The sequence below is a fragment of the Boleophthalmus pectinirostris genome, unplaced genomic scaffold, assembly GCF_026225935.1.
Source record: "Boleophthalmus pectinirostris isolate CB_2022bp ecotype Guang Dong unplaced genomic scaffold, ASM2622593v1 HiC_scaffold_2, whole genome shotgun sequence".
Taxonomy (NCBI): Eukaryota; Metazoa; Chordata; class Actinopteri; order Gobiiformes; family Gobiidae; genus Boleophthalmus; species Boleophthalmus pectinirostris.
This window is the reverse complement of record NW_026571152.1, coordinates 35,128,252-35,144,118: the sequence shown is the minus strand read 5'-3', so window position 1 is coordinate 35,144,118 and position 15,867 is coordinate 35,128,252. Positions and strand designations below refer to the sequence as shown.

General features: G+C 40.8%; 1 protein-coding gene across 2 annotated transcripts in view; it reads right to left on the bottom strand.

Annotated features, from left to right (window-relative positions):
• The window catches only part of btbd11b (BTB (POZ) domain containing 11b), a 264,698-nt gene that overhangs the window by 81,889 nt on the left and 166,942 nt on the right, over window positions 1-15,867 (bottom strand). The window contains exon 2 of one of the 2 annotated variants that reach the window (XM_055155521.1): window positions 1,200-1,466. In XM_055155521.1, coding sequence (XP_055011496.1) covers window positions 1,200-1,466 — 267 coding nt within the window. The remainder of the gene's footprint in view (window positions 1-1,199; window positions 1,467-15,867) is intronic. The other variant, XM_055155522.1, reaches the window with a different exon arrangement.

Here is a 15,867-nt window from a genome sequence, read left to right as displayed (position 1 = left end):
AAAGATGAGACCTGAGGACCTGAGAGTCCAAGAGGCTCATGTGATAAAAGCAGATCAGATAAATAAATAGGACTAAGACCATTAGGAGCTTTATAAACCAATAAAAGAACTTTCTAAAAAGAAATCTATCCTGAAGTTCACCAGCCTGATTCATCAGCCAGTTTCACTTTGTAGAAACCGTCTGACCTCGCAGCATTAGGATTTGTTCGCTCGACGGTAGGTGGGTACTTTTTTTATTTAACCAATTGCTGCTATTTGGTCGTGACATATGTAATGTGCCGCTAATGAGGCTAACTGGTATATTAAGCTTTTCCCAAATCCCGTAGGAAGAAGGGCAATAACGTCTTTCCCCTTGATAAAATTTACCAAACATTCTCTTTGTTCCGGCTTTAAATCCTCGATCTCAGGAATCGTTGTCAACACAGAATGTATGGCTCTTTGCTGATTGGCTGGTGCCCGAACTCGCACTTCCGGGGTTTTTGTGAACCATCTAGTAGTGTATTCTGATTCATGACCTAGTCGCTGGAGAGAAATGAAATTGACTGGAGACACTAAGTGGAAGCTCACAGAAAGCCAGTGCAATCAACATTCTCTGGGGGTGTCATGCTAACTAAAAGTACTACTCTGTCTGAAACTCTGTTACTCAAGTTACCCTTTAATTTAAGGTTTATTTTAACACAATCTGACCAGATGGAGTCGACACGGTTGGAACTACAACAGGTAAGCTGATTTGTGCTATTAAACAGGTCTTTCACACAAACAGCCACAGGCGAGCGAGCATGAGCCAACGTTTCTCACCTTTTTGTTGAAAATCAAACACCTAAACAGGGCCGTGAACGCTCATATTGACCACAAGCTCCTGAAAATGTGCTGCTTAAATCCATTTTGTATTTTTATTGAGTTTTCTGACTATTTTAAAACTTTTTTTTTTAATCCGTGTTTGGTAAAGTGTGCATTGTGTCACCATTGTAACTGCTGAACATTCCACCAATAGAGATGCACGTAGAACAATAGGAATGTAGATTTAGAAAGATCCCTACACATCCCAAACATAAATGGCCAAACCTCATTCATTATAATATGTTGATGTTGATAATATATTTGTTTAACTCTTGGCTAAATGTTTGTAGATGTTTTGTAAATAAATAAATAAATGCACTGTCTCCAGTTTAACCCAAAGTTTTGTTGTCCAACTTCACCTATTAGACTAGAGTAAACTTTTGTAGCAGCTGAGATTGTTTCGAGCACAGTAGTCGCCAGCGTCTGTCTGCGGTGAAACAGAGATGTGGCTTTGTGCGCGGAGAGGCACTTACTGAGCTCGGAGATGCTGCCCACTCTGGTGGCCAGTAAACACTGTTCAATGGAGCGCAGTTCAGCCTGACTGTGGACACTGGCCTCTGTGCTCTTCCCCACTCTGACCGGCTGGTCCCTGTGCAGCGGCAGGCCCTCTGGCAGACTCAGCACGCCTGAAAGCAACACACAAAACAAATACAAATACAGTTAGATAACAACATGAACAGGGACACATGCAGTAAACACAAAGACTTATACTTCTATACAATATACGGTATCTTTAGAATTATTTTGGTTTGTAGATATTCGAAAACCTTTCATGTACGCTCTTTTTGTTCCATCTTACTTGTTAATATTTACACATAAATACAATCAGACCACACATCTGTTGTAAAAATCTTTATGAAACCCTGTATTGTTTTAATTCCACATGTTAATCTTGAGGCCAAACCAACTCATGATGGTGATTACACTGGGAAATGCATGTTTTGTTTTTCTCATATAAACATTCACTCAGAGCTCAGGCTACGTTTATATGATGACAGTCTGAACAGAAGATCCAAAAGTGGCGTTGTGTCTTCACTTTTTATTCCCCGTTTAAACAAGTGTTTTCAGGAGGAAATCTGCGAGCATACAGTGACGCAAAAGTGTGTAGAATTCTATTGGTGATGATGCATGTGACGTAAACGTGAACGCGACGGAAACTCTACGACGGAGCATATTCAACTTTTCCACTCTGGAGGGTGGTTTCAGATTTTTGTGTTTTTAAGCCCCCAAAGCGCCGTCTAAACGAATGGCACTTACGATAAAATATTTTGTTGTTTTTACCCACAAGTGTTCTCGTGTAAACAGACCCTCAGAGGCTCTGGAGGAAGACTAGAGGAAGAGAGGAGGACTGCCGGGGGGCTGCAGTCTGTGTCCAGGTCTTGTCCTGTCCATATCTGAACAAACCTGCTTTCTATTTCATGACTCACCAGGCACTGTGAGTGAGGCATCATAATGCATTGGATTTATATAGCGCCTTTTAAGACACCCAACGTACTTTAAATATTCATTCACTCCACAGTCTCTAGTGCTAAACTACACTTTATACAGCTGCCCTGAGACACACTGATGGAAGCAAGACTGCATTTCTGTGCCATCAGCTCCTACAGAAAGAGCCGCTGTCCTGCTGCAAGTAGTGAATTATGCAGCCAATGGTAATCGAGCAGCAGAAAGAAAGTTTGGAGTGAGCGAGACTGGCAGAAAGAAGAACACAGCTTCACGGGAAAAGGGAGGGTGCACCATGCAATTTTCCTGGAAGTCATTGGATGAATCGACAAAGCCTGGACTTCAGTGACACTGAAACCATCCTGTCGGGATTCAGAAAGGCTGAAATAATCCTAACTGGAACTGATGCTGAGTCTCACAACAGCAACGCAGAAGAGGAAGCGGCGCTCCGTTTACCTCCGGAGGTCGAGGAGTTGCTCAGAAGTGACATAGAGAATGAAGAATTCAATGGATTTATTGATTTGGAGTGAGATTATGAGTTTGGTAACCTTATGTTCTGTTGTTTATGTTATAATTATCTGAATAATCGTTCATATGTTACATTAACATGATGATCAACATGATCATCGAGATGAAATGTCAGTTCCTGGTCTCTGATTTTATAAAATACCTTTCCCCTTATAATCTTATAATCCGAAGCAATTTATATGTTTTTTTTTTTTTTTCCTTCATTACACATTTTTTTCCTGGTGCAAACTATACTAGAAGTCGCTCCATATTATATAAGTCATATATTCAGAGTACGGTAAGTGTCTTGGCTAAGGAAACAATACAGTTTGCACTATAGCCCCAGCTGTAGTACTGTGACACCTGGTATTCCCAGTGGCCTCCCGTCCAAATACTAACCAGGCCCGACCCCGCTTAGCTTTGAGAATTGTATCAACAGTCTGGTCGGCACAACAGCTTACAGCTTATGTCTTAAAATGCATGCCCTTTTCTTAAGCAGTTTGTCATCTTTAAACAGTTGTTGTGACATAAATATAAATCTTTACGGAGGTTTTAACAGACTTTATTCTGCCCCGTCACCTTCTCAACAACCAATGCTTAAAACTGAAAAGTAAACCCCAACTGCACTGCGTTACTGCAATCTTTCATAATTCATTACACACATAACTTTCACTTTAAAATGATCCAAGGGGTGGCTGTTATGAAACCGTGTAATTATTTGAGTGTGACTGAGGAAACACTGGAGCTTACGAGAGCCGGTAATTACACTTCCTGTTGCACCTATCACACTGGTCCCTCCCCAAGGCCTGGCTTAATACAGTTTTACAAATGCGTTCCAGCTTCTTGCACTTCTGTGTCAGTTACTTCAGAAGAGTGACAAAGCCCTCAGCTCCTCTCTCATCTAAATCTCCAGACAGTTCTCCTCTCCGCTGAGCCAAATCACGCCGCCGCCATCCCGTTGTTTTCAGGGTGTCATCTCGGAGAAGTAGTGGCGGAATGCAGTCACTTTCAGAATTGCTTTAAAGTTACTAGTGGGAACTTTGGTTGATTTTTGTGCTGGTTTTTTGAACAGTTTTTGGCAGATTTATTGTAGCGAGAGCCTCGAGCGTCACTTTTGTGGTACAAACTTTGGCAGCTTCAGGCAATTCTGGACAAGTTTTTCCTGGACAAAATTGACCTCTTAAACTTTGCCTGAGAGCGACGCGGAGGGTAAAGCATTGCTAGCCCAGTGAAGCGGGTGCATAGCAGTCTCTATGAATAACAATGCGCCGTTCTCTCACATAAGCAGCATATATTTAGAAAAATAGAGGTGTTTTCATCTCATTCACACAGCAACCCCCCAGAAATAGGGCTTGCCTGTAGTTTCGGTCTGTCGATTTGAGGCAACAATATCAGTTACTTCAGTTTCAGGTTTTGTTTTCTTTAAATAAAAACTAATTACGGTCAAGAGACGTGCTCTGATTGTGAATTATGCTGTTTTGATTTGTAATTGAAATGTCCGTCATTGCCACAATACAGACAGAGGTGGTTTTGTACTGAAGAAGCAACAAAGGAACTAATAAGTATGACCATAGACTGTATAAAGAAGTGGACTAACGGAGCATGACGTTAACCATGGCGTTCAGCTCTAGTCAAATGAAGCTCATCGAGGCTGGGAGTTATAGCGACAAAATTTGAGCCTATGTTATTAGGTTCTTTTGGTTGGAAAAATTAACCTAACAACATGAATTATTGGAAGACTAAATTAACCTCATTGGAATTTTGAGCCAGTTCCTTATTTGGAATTCCGATCGTGAGTATCATAGCAACCAAAGAGCCAATCAGAAGCAAGGCCGTTGAACGTAATGCCACCTCCTGTCCTCCCCTCGCTGGTTTAGCAGGGAGTGGGCGCTTAGTAACACTGTCAATCAAACCTAACAGGAGCAACCTCAAGTAAAGAACACGCCAGATTAGTCCGTAGTTATACAGTATCTTGATTTACAAACAAAATAGGGAAATAAAAATGCCAGGATCACACAGAGCTGGTTAATACGAACAGTTTAAGACCAAAATGACAATCCCGAAAAACAGCAGTTACAGAGAGAGGGGTGAAGAGTTTTCAATAGAAAGTGAATTGGAGCCAGAAGAGTGCCCATGCTCGCTTCCTAATTGGAATGTGGCATATTTAACAGTGCAGTAAATTAACCACTAATTTACGGGTGCACTGATCCAGTTTTTATTTCTGCTACCGATTTTGATTAGGATGCACCAAATAGTTGGCAACTGAATATATTTGACCAAATATTGAAAAAAAAAAAGCCACATTCTTTCGTAGAGTGATTTAAAAGTAAGGCCAAATAGTGGCGAGTGACGCAATGACGCAATAAAACAACAAGCAATGGCACAGTGATCTGGCGCTGGCAGTGTGGAAATATTTAAGCGTATGAGGTCACAAGCACACACTTATTGACATTTACTTGAGCTTCTGTTTACATTATTAGCCTATCTACTGTGGCTGAGCAGACTTGTGCCAAAAGGATAATAACTCAGTTATTGTGGGTTTATCCACTTTAAAGCACTTACATTTTTTTTTGAATTGTAGTTTTGTTTGATGTCTAGCCTAATATGAATGAAAACCAAACTGGTATACTTGCTGGAAAGGCTACTGGAATATAAATGTAACAATAACTGAAATATCATGATACCGTATCATCAAAAGTCACTCAATAATATCGTGGACCATCACAATATATTGAATTACAAGTTTCTTTGCTTAAAGGTTGTATAGAGGATTTTTTAAGCGAAGAGAAATACGGCGATCGTCCAAGTGCATGTTCCTCCTCCACAGCTCCATCAGTAGAAACATCTCCTCCTCCCGCCTCTTTACTCTAGAAATCACACTTGTTTACAACCGTGGACGTTCAGAATTACTGTTGAAGTTTCCTGTCTAGAAATAATTCTGACCGACTCGTCTGTTTTTAGACCCTTCGTCTGCTTCGGTCGCGCCATCGCTGGAAGGAATCTCCAAGAATCACCTCAGTTTGTCTTCGCTCCTTTTTCCCTTCTCTTCGTCTTTCAGCGACCTCAAAAACCGACTTTTTTTTACGGTGAACTGGTCCTGGATTCTCGTCCGACATCGCAACAAACTTTGTGCAAACTGCGAGGAAGCGACAGTTTGAAAAAGCCTTGAAAAACGCCACATAAACCACGAAATCCCTGTGTGTGGGGAGTTTGATTGACAATCTGACAGCCAATAGATAAAGAGGCAGCCTCGTTTTCTATTGGCTGATGTTTATGTGGCCTCAACATGTCCACAGTTGATGGATTTTCATTCTTTTTTTTTTAGTCATCATAATTCCAAAGCTGCTGCGTCTCTGTAACAGTATTTTAAACTTTCACTGACAATTTGAAACTAAAAAAAAAAAAATCCTCCATACAAACTTTAAATTAAGAATTAACAGAGGGAACTACATAGACCATGATCCTTTGCTAAATCTTAGTTCATTGGATTAAGTCTTATCAAGGCATTTTAAGAGGAAAAAGTAGCATGTTCACAGTTTTGTTAGCCTCCACAAAATATCACAATAAATATCGTACCGTGAGCTTCATATCGTGAAAATATCGTATCGAGAGATTTGGATATCATTACATCCCTATTAAAGAATATCAAATAAACATTTACTATTTAGGCAATATTTTAAAAAATTGTGAAAAACTTAACAACTGCATTTTATATTCATTTTTTTTTTCGGTATTTGGCCAAGTGTTTAATTTTTTTTCGGTTTCGGCCACAAATTTTCATTTAGGTGCATCCCTAATTTCGATGTTATAGCGTTAAATATCTGCCAATACCAAGAGCAAAAACAAAACTGATCAAAATGTCCTGTCCAGCTAGGATAACGACTGAACCGATATTTGGAAGCCGATCGATATCTGACCCAACAATTGTTTTCATTCAGTATCGGCGTTGTCGTCTTAAATCAGTATCAGATTGGTGCATCGTTATTATAGACGCATTTAAACCAGCCTGTGTCCTAAATTTTCATCATAATAATAAGATGACAGTTTTAGGGTCCTTTGTGTGTAACTGTTTACCATTAAAACAAGTGCAACAAAACCAACTAAACATCTGGAAGTGCGTCTTTTTATGGGGTTTTAATTGGCTCATGAAGCGGCCCGCTGAGATGCACGGTAGCCTGCTCGCATTTATGTCTTTTGCCACGGTTAGTCCAGAGAAATACTGGCACGAGTGAAGATTCTACCATCTGTTACTGTGGAGTCCATACCTGCCCCATACAAACCATCACCAATCAGTTTAGCAGCAAGAAAAGTCCCCTACGCCTGTCGCCTGTCACAGTAACAAATTACGAAGTGCGAAGACACGAAATCTGGCTTCAGACCTCCACCCAGAGGACCCAACGGGCACCCGCAAATAGTTACTGAAACATTTTGGAATTTTACGGGCGGGTAGTGATGACACATGGGCGGGTCAGGTGAATCAAATGAACGACGAATGGGAGAAAAATACTTGACGCGTGTCCAGGGGCGTTCGTTGCCCTGGAAACAAGCACCATTTCCCCATTTTTTCCTGAAAAGATGGCAGACAGGCTGAGAGAGACTCAGTGACTGGCTCGGCGGCTGCGCTCCTGGTTTAGTCCTGGTTTAGACCTGGTTAAGTCCTGGATCAGTCCTTATTCAGTCCTGGTGTAGTCCTCTGGTGTAGTCCTGGTTGTCAGTCCTGGTTAGTCCTGGTGTCCTGGTTCAGTCCTGGTGTAGTCAGTCCTGGTTCAGTCCTGGTGTAGTCCTGGTCCTGGTGTCAGTCCTGGTGTAGTCCTGGTGTAGTCCTGGTTCAGTCCTGGTGTAGTCCTGGTTCAGTCCTGGTGTAGTCCTGGTTCAGTCCTGGTGTAGTCCTGGTTCAGTCCTGGTTAGTCCTGGTGTAGTCCTGGTTCAGTCCTGGTGTCCTGGTTCAGTCCTGGTGTAGTCCTGGTGTAGTCCTGGTGTCCTGGTGTAGTCAGTCCTGGTGTCCTGGTGTAGTCCAGTCCTGGTGTAGTCCTGGTAGTCCAGTCCTGGTGTAGTCCTGGTTCAGTCCTGGTGTAGTCCTGGTGTCAGTCCTGGTGTAGTCCTGGTGTAGTCCTGATGCAGTCCTGGTTGAGTCCTGGTGTAGTCCTGGTGTAGTCCTGATGCAGTCCTGGTTGAGTCCTGGTGTAGTCTTGATTCAGTCCTTGTTCCGTCCTGGTCCATTCCTGGTATAGTCCTGGTTCAGTTCTGGTCCAGCCTTGGTTTAGTCTTGGTGTAATCCTGGTTCAGTTCTGGTTCAGTCCTGGCGTAGTCCTGGAGATCGGCTCTGCGGTTGTGGCGTGTATATATTTATATTCGCTGATGACATGGTGTAGGTTCAGTTCTGGTGTAGTTCTGGTTTAGTCCTGGACTATCGGGCTTTCGGACTAAAGGGCTGACCCCGATTTATCATGAGAACGGCCGGGTAACTTGTGGAATGTTAACGGATCCAGGTGGGTGTGGAATTAACTTTGATATAATCACGTAATCAAAAATGGACCCGTGCAGGACTTTCACCTTCACGCACCATTTTCATTACTTCATTGACAGTAGCTCAGGTCACAGAGGGGTTTTTCCACTGATGTGAAGGTTCGAATCCCACTTGCAAAGTCAGATCCCTTAGATAAATGCTGTCGTTGTGTCCTTGAATAAAACACTTAACCCACTTCGCCCCCAGTGATCGAGTACACCGGTGTATGAGTGTGTGTGTGAATGTGTGAGACGTTTCTTGATGTAAAGTGCTTTGAGTGCCTTGAAGGTGGAAAAGCGCCATAAAAAAAATTACCATTTACCATTTATAAACAACTTAATTACATTTTCTCTCAGCTGTTGCCTTGGTTCTTTGTCTATTAAAGGTCATCAAAGGTGACAAAGCTCATTTCAAATTGTTTAGAGAGAAGCACTTTAGGGGCATTTAATCACCCACAGATTTCATTTCTAGTTTGAAATTAACTCATTTTGTTTGTCTCTGCTCAACTTTGCTTGCGTAGGTTACTTGGCAGCTTAAAACATGTTGCAGCAAACAAAAAACAGATATTTAAAGTGCCTATGACAGGTTGGACTACTCAGTTAACATCATTATATTTAAGATTTTAGAAAAGATTTGACACTTTCTTTGCCAGTTAGCCCATTTTTTTAGATTTCCAATTTTAATTCCTGCTTGAAATTCATGACATCACGCAAGAAAACACCTTTATTTTGTTGAAATCATGTTTAAAGTATCAGGTAAATGTGTTTTGTAAGATTAAATTGTGGCTAAATTTTGGATAGAATTCTCCCCAGTGTGATCAATATGAACTCTCAAAAATAGAACTCTCTACTTCTTGTAATTTTCAACCAATTTTTCAGCTTTTCTTCACAAATTGATTCTTGGTTGGTGTAAAACTATGATTTATATTTATCCCACCAAATTAAAAAGAATCAAAGAATGATCAAATCCTCTTATACGCATTTTAATTGGCATTTTTGATGTAGTTTGTCCGTGAATATGTTGCCGTGAGTGATGTTTCTGGTTAAAATTAAGCACAAATCTGTAATGATTAAGGTTAGGAATTGTTATTGTTTTTCTTATCTTAAAGGGACAGACTGGAATTTTGGACACAGGACCTAATTTCCTAGTGAGTCAAAGTGTTGGAGACGTGTGGAGACACTTTTTTAAATATTCCATCCAGTCCTTGTATTTGCAGAGGTCGCTGGTGCTAGGCTAGTTCATGTCAATGGCCATAGTTATCCTGCCATTAAAAACAGTCTTACCCACTCCACAAATCACCCGAAGCAAATCTATTATTACACCAGAGTGTCCATGTGAAAGTCTGTGTTGATAGAATAATTTCAAAAAGAAAAAACAACCTTGCATTTGAAGGATTTATGTCTGAGCAGCAGTGAGTTGTACTTCCCGATAGAAAGTTTGGCAGTGGCGGACTGATATATAAGAAAATAGTCCCTCAACATGTGACGATTCATGTGATACAAGGTTAGTTTTATTTCAAATATTTTTCTTTCAACACAGACATTTACATCGACAGTCTGGTGTAATAATAGATTTGCTTCGGGTGTTTTGTGGAGTGGGTAAAACTGTTTTTAGTGACAGGATAACTATGGCCATTGACATGCACTAGCCCAGCACCAGTGACCTCTGCAAATACAAGGACTGGATGGAATATTTAAAAAAGTGTCTCCACACGTCTCCAACACTCTGGCTCACTAGGAAATGAGGTCCTGTGTCCAAAATTCCAGACTTCCAGTCCCTTTAATGTAGGAAGATATATATTTCATATTTTAAGTACAAAAGAATGAGAACTTCACACATCAGTTTCTTGAGACGGGTGCACTGGAGGAGCAGCCCAAGAACATAGAGAATAATCTCGCATACCATCTTACTTGCACAATGTGAGATTTATTAGGACATACAATGTTTCGGCACTAGGTCTTCACTAGGCAAAAAAAAAATAAATAAAAAAATGTCTGATGAATGCCTAATGCCAAAATAGTTTGCAAGTAAGATGGTGAACGGAATTATTCTCTAAAATTTAAGTACTAAAAATCTTGTTCCACTGGTAGGTCTTTTTACAGTTTAAATGAAATTTACTTAGCCTGATTCTTCAGCTGGTTTTACTTTGTGGAAACCATCTGACCTCACAGCATTAGGATTTGTTCACTTGACGGTAGGTGGGTACTTTTTTTAATTTAACCAATCACTGACATTTGGTCATGACGTTTGTAATGCACCGCTAATGGGGCTAACTGGTATATTATGCTTTTCCCAAATCCCGTAGGATGAAGGGCAATAACGTCTTTCCCCTTGATAAAATTCACCAAACATTCTCTTTGTTCTGGCTTTAAATCCTCGATCTTGGGAATAGTTGCCAACACAGAATGTATGACTCTTGCTGATTGGCTGGTGCCTGAACTCGCACTTCCGGGGTTTTTGCGAACCGTCTAGTGTATTCTGATTCCTGACCTAGTTGCTGGAGAGAAATGAAATTGAGCGGAGGCACTAAGTGGCACCAGCCTGACTAAAATTTACTCAAACAATTCTTAACTCGAGTAATCTTAACCTGACTGGATTTTATTTTTACAGTGTAGTAGTCCTCTTGACAGATTCATACACACCACAGAGAGACTCAACGCACACCTACTTCAGCGCAGTAAAATAGCTGCTGTGTGGTCTCCTTTATCTTTTGTTGTGAAAAACGGTAGGAAATCCACAGTAAAACGTTCGGCGCTACCTTCTCTCACTCCCCCACCCACACTCACTACAGCCTGGACCAAAGTAAACAGCCCACTCAGCACAGAGCCACAGGGATCACCAACCACCTCCACCACAGAGCACTACGGAGGGCCTCCAGGTGTGATTCAGCACCAAACGCCAACACACACACATAATTAGTCTAATAGCTTCACATGCTAGCACAATTGGTTCTAATAGCGGAGAGCATGTATGGATAATGGATACATGTGCAGTGACTGGACTGAGCTGGTTCTCCAGGTGCAAAAGGGAATGAATGAGTAGGAGAATATATGTCAGAGTTAACACACTGGAAATATTTTTTTTTAGCTTTAAGCACTGTTGCAATGCTGTTACCTCATCAAAAACACACCTGGAGTTGTGTTTTGTTTCATTCACATGTTTGAATAATCCTGTATTATTAGGCTGTTTGCATCACCAAAGCTCAAAATGTTCTCGTCCACCTTGTGATGTCATGAAGCTGTAGCTTTCAAGTTACCTTTTACTTTTCGTTCAGCAGAGATTTGCAATTCCAGTGATGAAATCTTCTAAATCAGGGGTTTTCAAATTGGGTGAATGTGAGCTTCCCCTCAGACAGTGCATTTATAAACCATTTTTGCAACATCAAATAATTTCCAACTTCAGGCAGGCTTAATTGAGGTGACTTTTAACATCACTCATCAGTAAGCCTATCCAAATCAACAGAACATGCTTAACATTTCTAATCGGTGCCAAAACGGCACCTAATAGCAGAAATCGGCACGTGCTCGGCAAAATAGCAGGGAGTAGCAATGTTTCTCCAGTGTGATGGGGCTTACATGCTTATTGTCGGAGTGGCGGGATTTTCATTTTTTATCAAAAGTCTCTGCACTCTGACTTTTTTTTTTTCTTGGTTGGGGTGTGGCACTTTAGCTTTTTTTTTTTTTTAAATCAACATTCCGACACACAAGGTATTTATTATTAATAATTTTTATCAATAATTATTATTATTTATTTTCAGGACAATTTTTTCACGGACTGGCGGCGTACGGGTGGAGGTGCCACGTGGCGTTGTCAGAATGGCGACATAATTTTACAGTTCCATACACACATGCACAACTTTCGATATATTTTTCTTCACATGTGTCTCCCCAGTGGCTCTTTGGCGCCCCCGGGGGGAGGCAGGCCTTACCTATGGAAAACCACTGATCTAAATGATTCCAGTGAAGGTGTATGAAGTTTAAAAACACAGTAGACCACTTCTTGTATTAACACATGACATCACAAGGTGGAACAGAGTGTTTTCAGTTTGAGAGAAGAGCTTGTCTAAATATGCAGGGTTTGTGTGTAAAAAATGTGTCCAGTTATGTTTTTGATGAGGAATCAGCATTATAACATAGTGTGTAACCATTACCTGCCTATCTCCATGGTGATGTTATTACCATGTTTGGAATGTTCCACAGTATGCCATTAAACTTGTTTATCTTACACTTACTCATTTCCAAGTGTTTTGATTGCCAAAATATACATCGAAGCATGCATTCTTATTGTGAGCGTGTTCTTTTATAAGTTTAATACTACACTGTGGAACATTCTAGGGAAAGCATTAACAACAAGTTACCTATTGAGTCTTTAAGCTGCACTCATAATTACAAGAGTTGCTGTAAATAATTCATACATTTTTATGAGTAATCCATCTCTCTAAAGCCCCTCTGACCAGCTCCTCTGATCACATTTTAATACATCATTTAATATGCACAAAGGAGCAGCATTATGTAATAACAACAGTGAAGATTGAGCTGTAAATCTTATAAAATAACCGCTCTACCTGAGAGGAACTCAATTGAAACCACACATTGTAATTTCTCGCCATAATCCTGCAGGGATGAGAGATTCAAATGAAAATAAAAGTAATGTTCAGATTGTGCTCATAAAGTGTGTTTGAGTCTAACAAAGAGCAGTCTGTTCTCTGTGAGACGTTAAACACAAAACAAAACATCTATCTATGTAAATACCTATCTGTATAAGTTAAAATTACTTAAATTAACAACATTTTACTTTGTTTGAGTAGATTCAACTTGACAAAATTATCTACCAATGGAATACATTTATTTCCTAATCATAGAAACATTAGATTTAGTTTCTTATTTCAAGTGCAAAGAGTTGTTGTTTTTCTTATCTTAAAAGGTGCACTGTGTAACTTTTGTTGGAGGGTCCACCATCTGCTTGTCTCCATGGTGATGTTACTGGTTATTGCTTTGCCTAGGGTGTTCCACAGTATGGCATTAAACAAACATATCTTATATTTATTCAGTTACAGATGTGTTTATCTCTCAAAATGATTGCAAATACATGCTTTATTCCTGTGAGTAGGTCCACTTCTCCACAGATCTGGCCTGTGACTTGGAGATATTTAAATTAAATGCCATGTTGTAATACATTTCATGGAAAAATGTAATCAATCAAGTGGTGGATGCTCTACCAGAAAAGTTAGACAGTGCACCTTTAAGCGAAGTAAGATGTATATTCATAAGTACAAAATGTATTATTCCATTGGTAGCTTGTTTTACTCAAATGTACTCAATTCCAGATAAAGATTTCTTAATTCAAGTCATCTTAACTTGGCTATATTTTATTTTTCATTAGGGATGGGACGAAACACAAGTTCCACAAGATGAGACGAGACATGAGGTTGGATCAGAGTCCTGCATCAAATGCAAATAGTACCATTTCCCAGTCTATTCCCGGAACGATGGCAGACCTGGTTGAGAGTGACTTTGGTGTTTTTATTACATAAAACCATCAGCGGCGGTGATCGGCTCGGCGGCTGCGCTCCTGGTTTAGTTCTGGTTTAGACCTGGTTAAGTCCTGGTTCAGCCCTGGTTTAGTCCTGGTTTAGTCCTGGTTTAGTCCTGGTTTAGTCCTGGTTTAGTCCTGGTTTAGTCCTGGTTTAGTCCTGGTTTAGTTCTGGTCCAGTCCTGGTGTAGTTCTGGTGTAGTCCCGGGTTTCGGCTTGGTGGTTGCGGTGTGTATATATTTATGCTAATGGAACTGGTTTAGTCCTGGTTTAGACCTGGGTTAGTCCTGGTTCAGTCCTGATTTAGTCCTGGTTTAGTCTGGTCCAGTCCTGGTGTAGTCCTGGTTTAGACCTAGTCTGGTCCTGGCGTAGTCCCAGCTTTCGGCTCTGTGGTTGCGGCGTGTATATATTTATGCTAATGACACTGGTTTAGTTCTGGTTTAGACCTGGTGTAGCCCTGGTCCAGTACTGGTGTAGTCCCGGTGTAGTCCTGGTCCAGTTCTGGTGTAGTCCTGGTCCAGTCCTGGTGTAGTCCCGGTGTCGTCCTGGCAATCAAGTCTGCGGTTGCAGCCTGTATATATGTATAATCCGCTAATTACACGGTATAGGTTCAGTCCTGGTTCAGTCCTGGTTCAGTCCTGGTTTAGTCCTGGTTTAGTGATTTAGACTATTGGGTTGTCAGACTAATGGTCTGACCCTGATTTATCACGGGTACGGGCGGGTAACGGGTGGAATGTTAACGGGTCTGGGCGGGTGCAGATTTAACTTTGATATAATCACGGGTTAACGGGCGGGTGCGGGTTTCCAAAAAATGGACCCGTGCAGGACTCTGGGTTGGATCCACAAGAACGAGACGAAGTGACATTTTAACATAATTCCTAAAAGATAAATTTCACGACTCAGCTTCCAATTTCGGAATCACTTTTTGTTTTTTTTCTTTGATTTCATTCAAAAAGGCTCAAATCGTGGGCTCATAAAGTGCACTTCAGTCTAACAGTGAGTAGTCTGTTTTCTGTGGGCCGTCAAACACAAAACAAAAAAAAAAAAAACTACAATAGACACAATGGAAAAGAATCATTTGTGATGCTGATTTTAGCACTTGACTGATGTTGTCACCTCTATTCAAAAATACAGCATATACAGTGGCTTCTGTTGTGTTTTTACCAGGAAGCCGTGTAAAAGCAGCACTGTGTAACCTTTTTGTGATGATATTGCTTTGCCAGGAATGTTCCACGGTATGGCATTAAACTTATATTCCATTTATTCAACATCATATTTGTTTTTTGTTCACACGTACTGATCACATGCTCCTGAAAATGTGTTGCTTAAATTCATTTTGTATTTTTCGGACACTATTCAAACATTTTTGGGAGTTTTTTCTAATGTGCGCGTTGTGTCACCATGGTAAACGCTGAGCATTCCGCCAATAGAGATAAAGTTAGAAAACCTCCAGTCAAAGCAAAGTATGCACAGCTAAAAAAAATACCTTGAAAAACATGTTTACAGTGATTTGGCTCGCCTTTCCACAGATCTGACCTACTGTATGTCTTGACCCTGTGCAGTGGTGGCAGCGCTTGTATCCATGGAGATGTATGAATTTAAAGGCGTACTGCGGAACATTCCACAGATATAAGCAGAAAAGTCAAATACTTCACAAATTTAGGCCCTTATAAACAGATTATAAGCATCACTTCTGTAAAATTGTGAATACCAAAACATGTTTAATTAAAGTCTACACATCTTTATAACAACATTCCTTTAAAAATCAATTAGCGTGAGACAGAAGCGGACATAGATCTGATGTGGCGTTTAAGGACAATCTATCAATCATCACATTATTAGCAGAGGATAAAGCCACATTATCTCTTGTCCTGCTCCTTCACCTAAGCCGGAGGCCAGAGCAGCGATGGGCCCGGAGCAGCTGACAGTCAAGTGCAGAACGCCTCTGGGATGGACCGGGGCAAGGTGAGGCAGCGCCCCCTAATGCACGACACTGTCCACCCTCAGGGACCCTCTGAGGACACTGCACAGCTACAGCC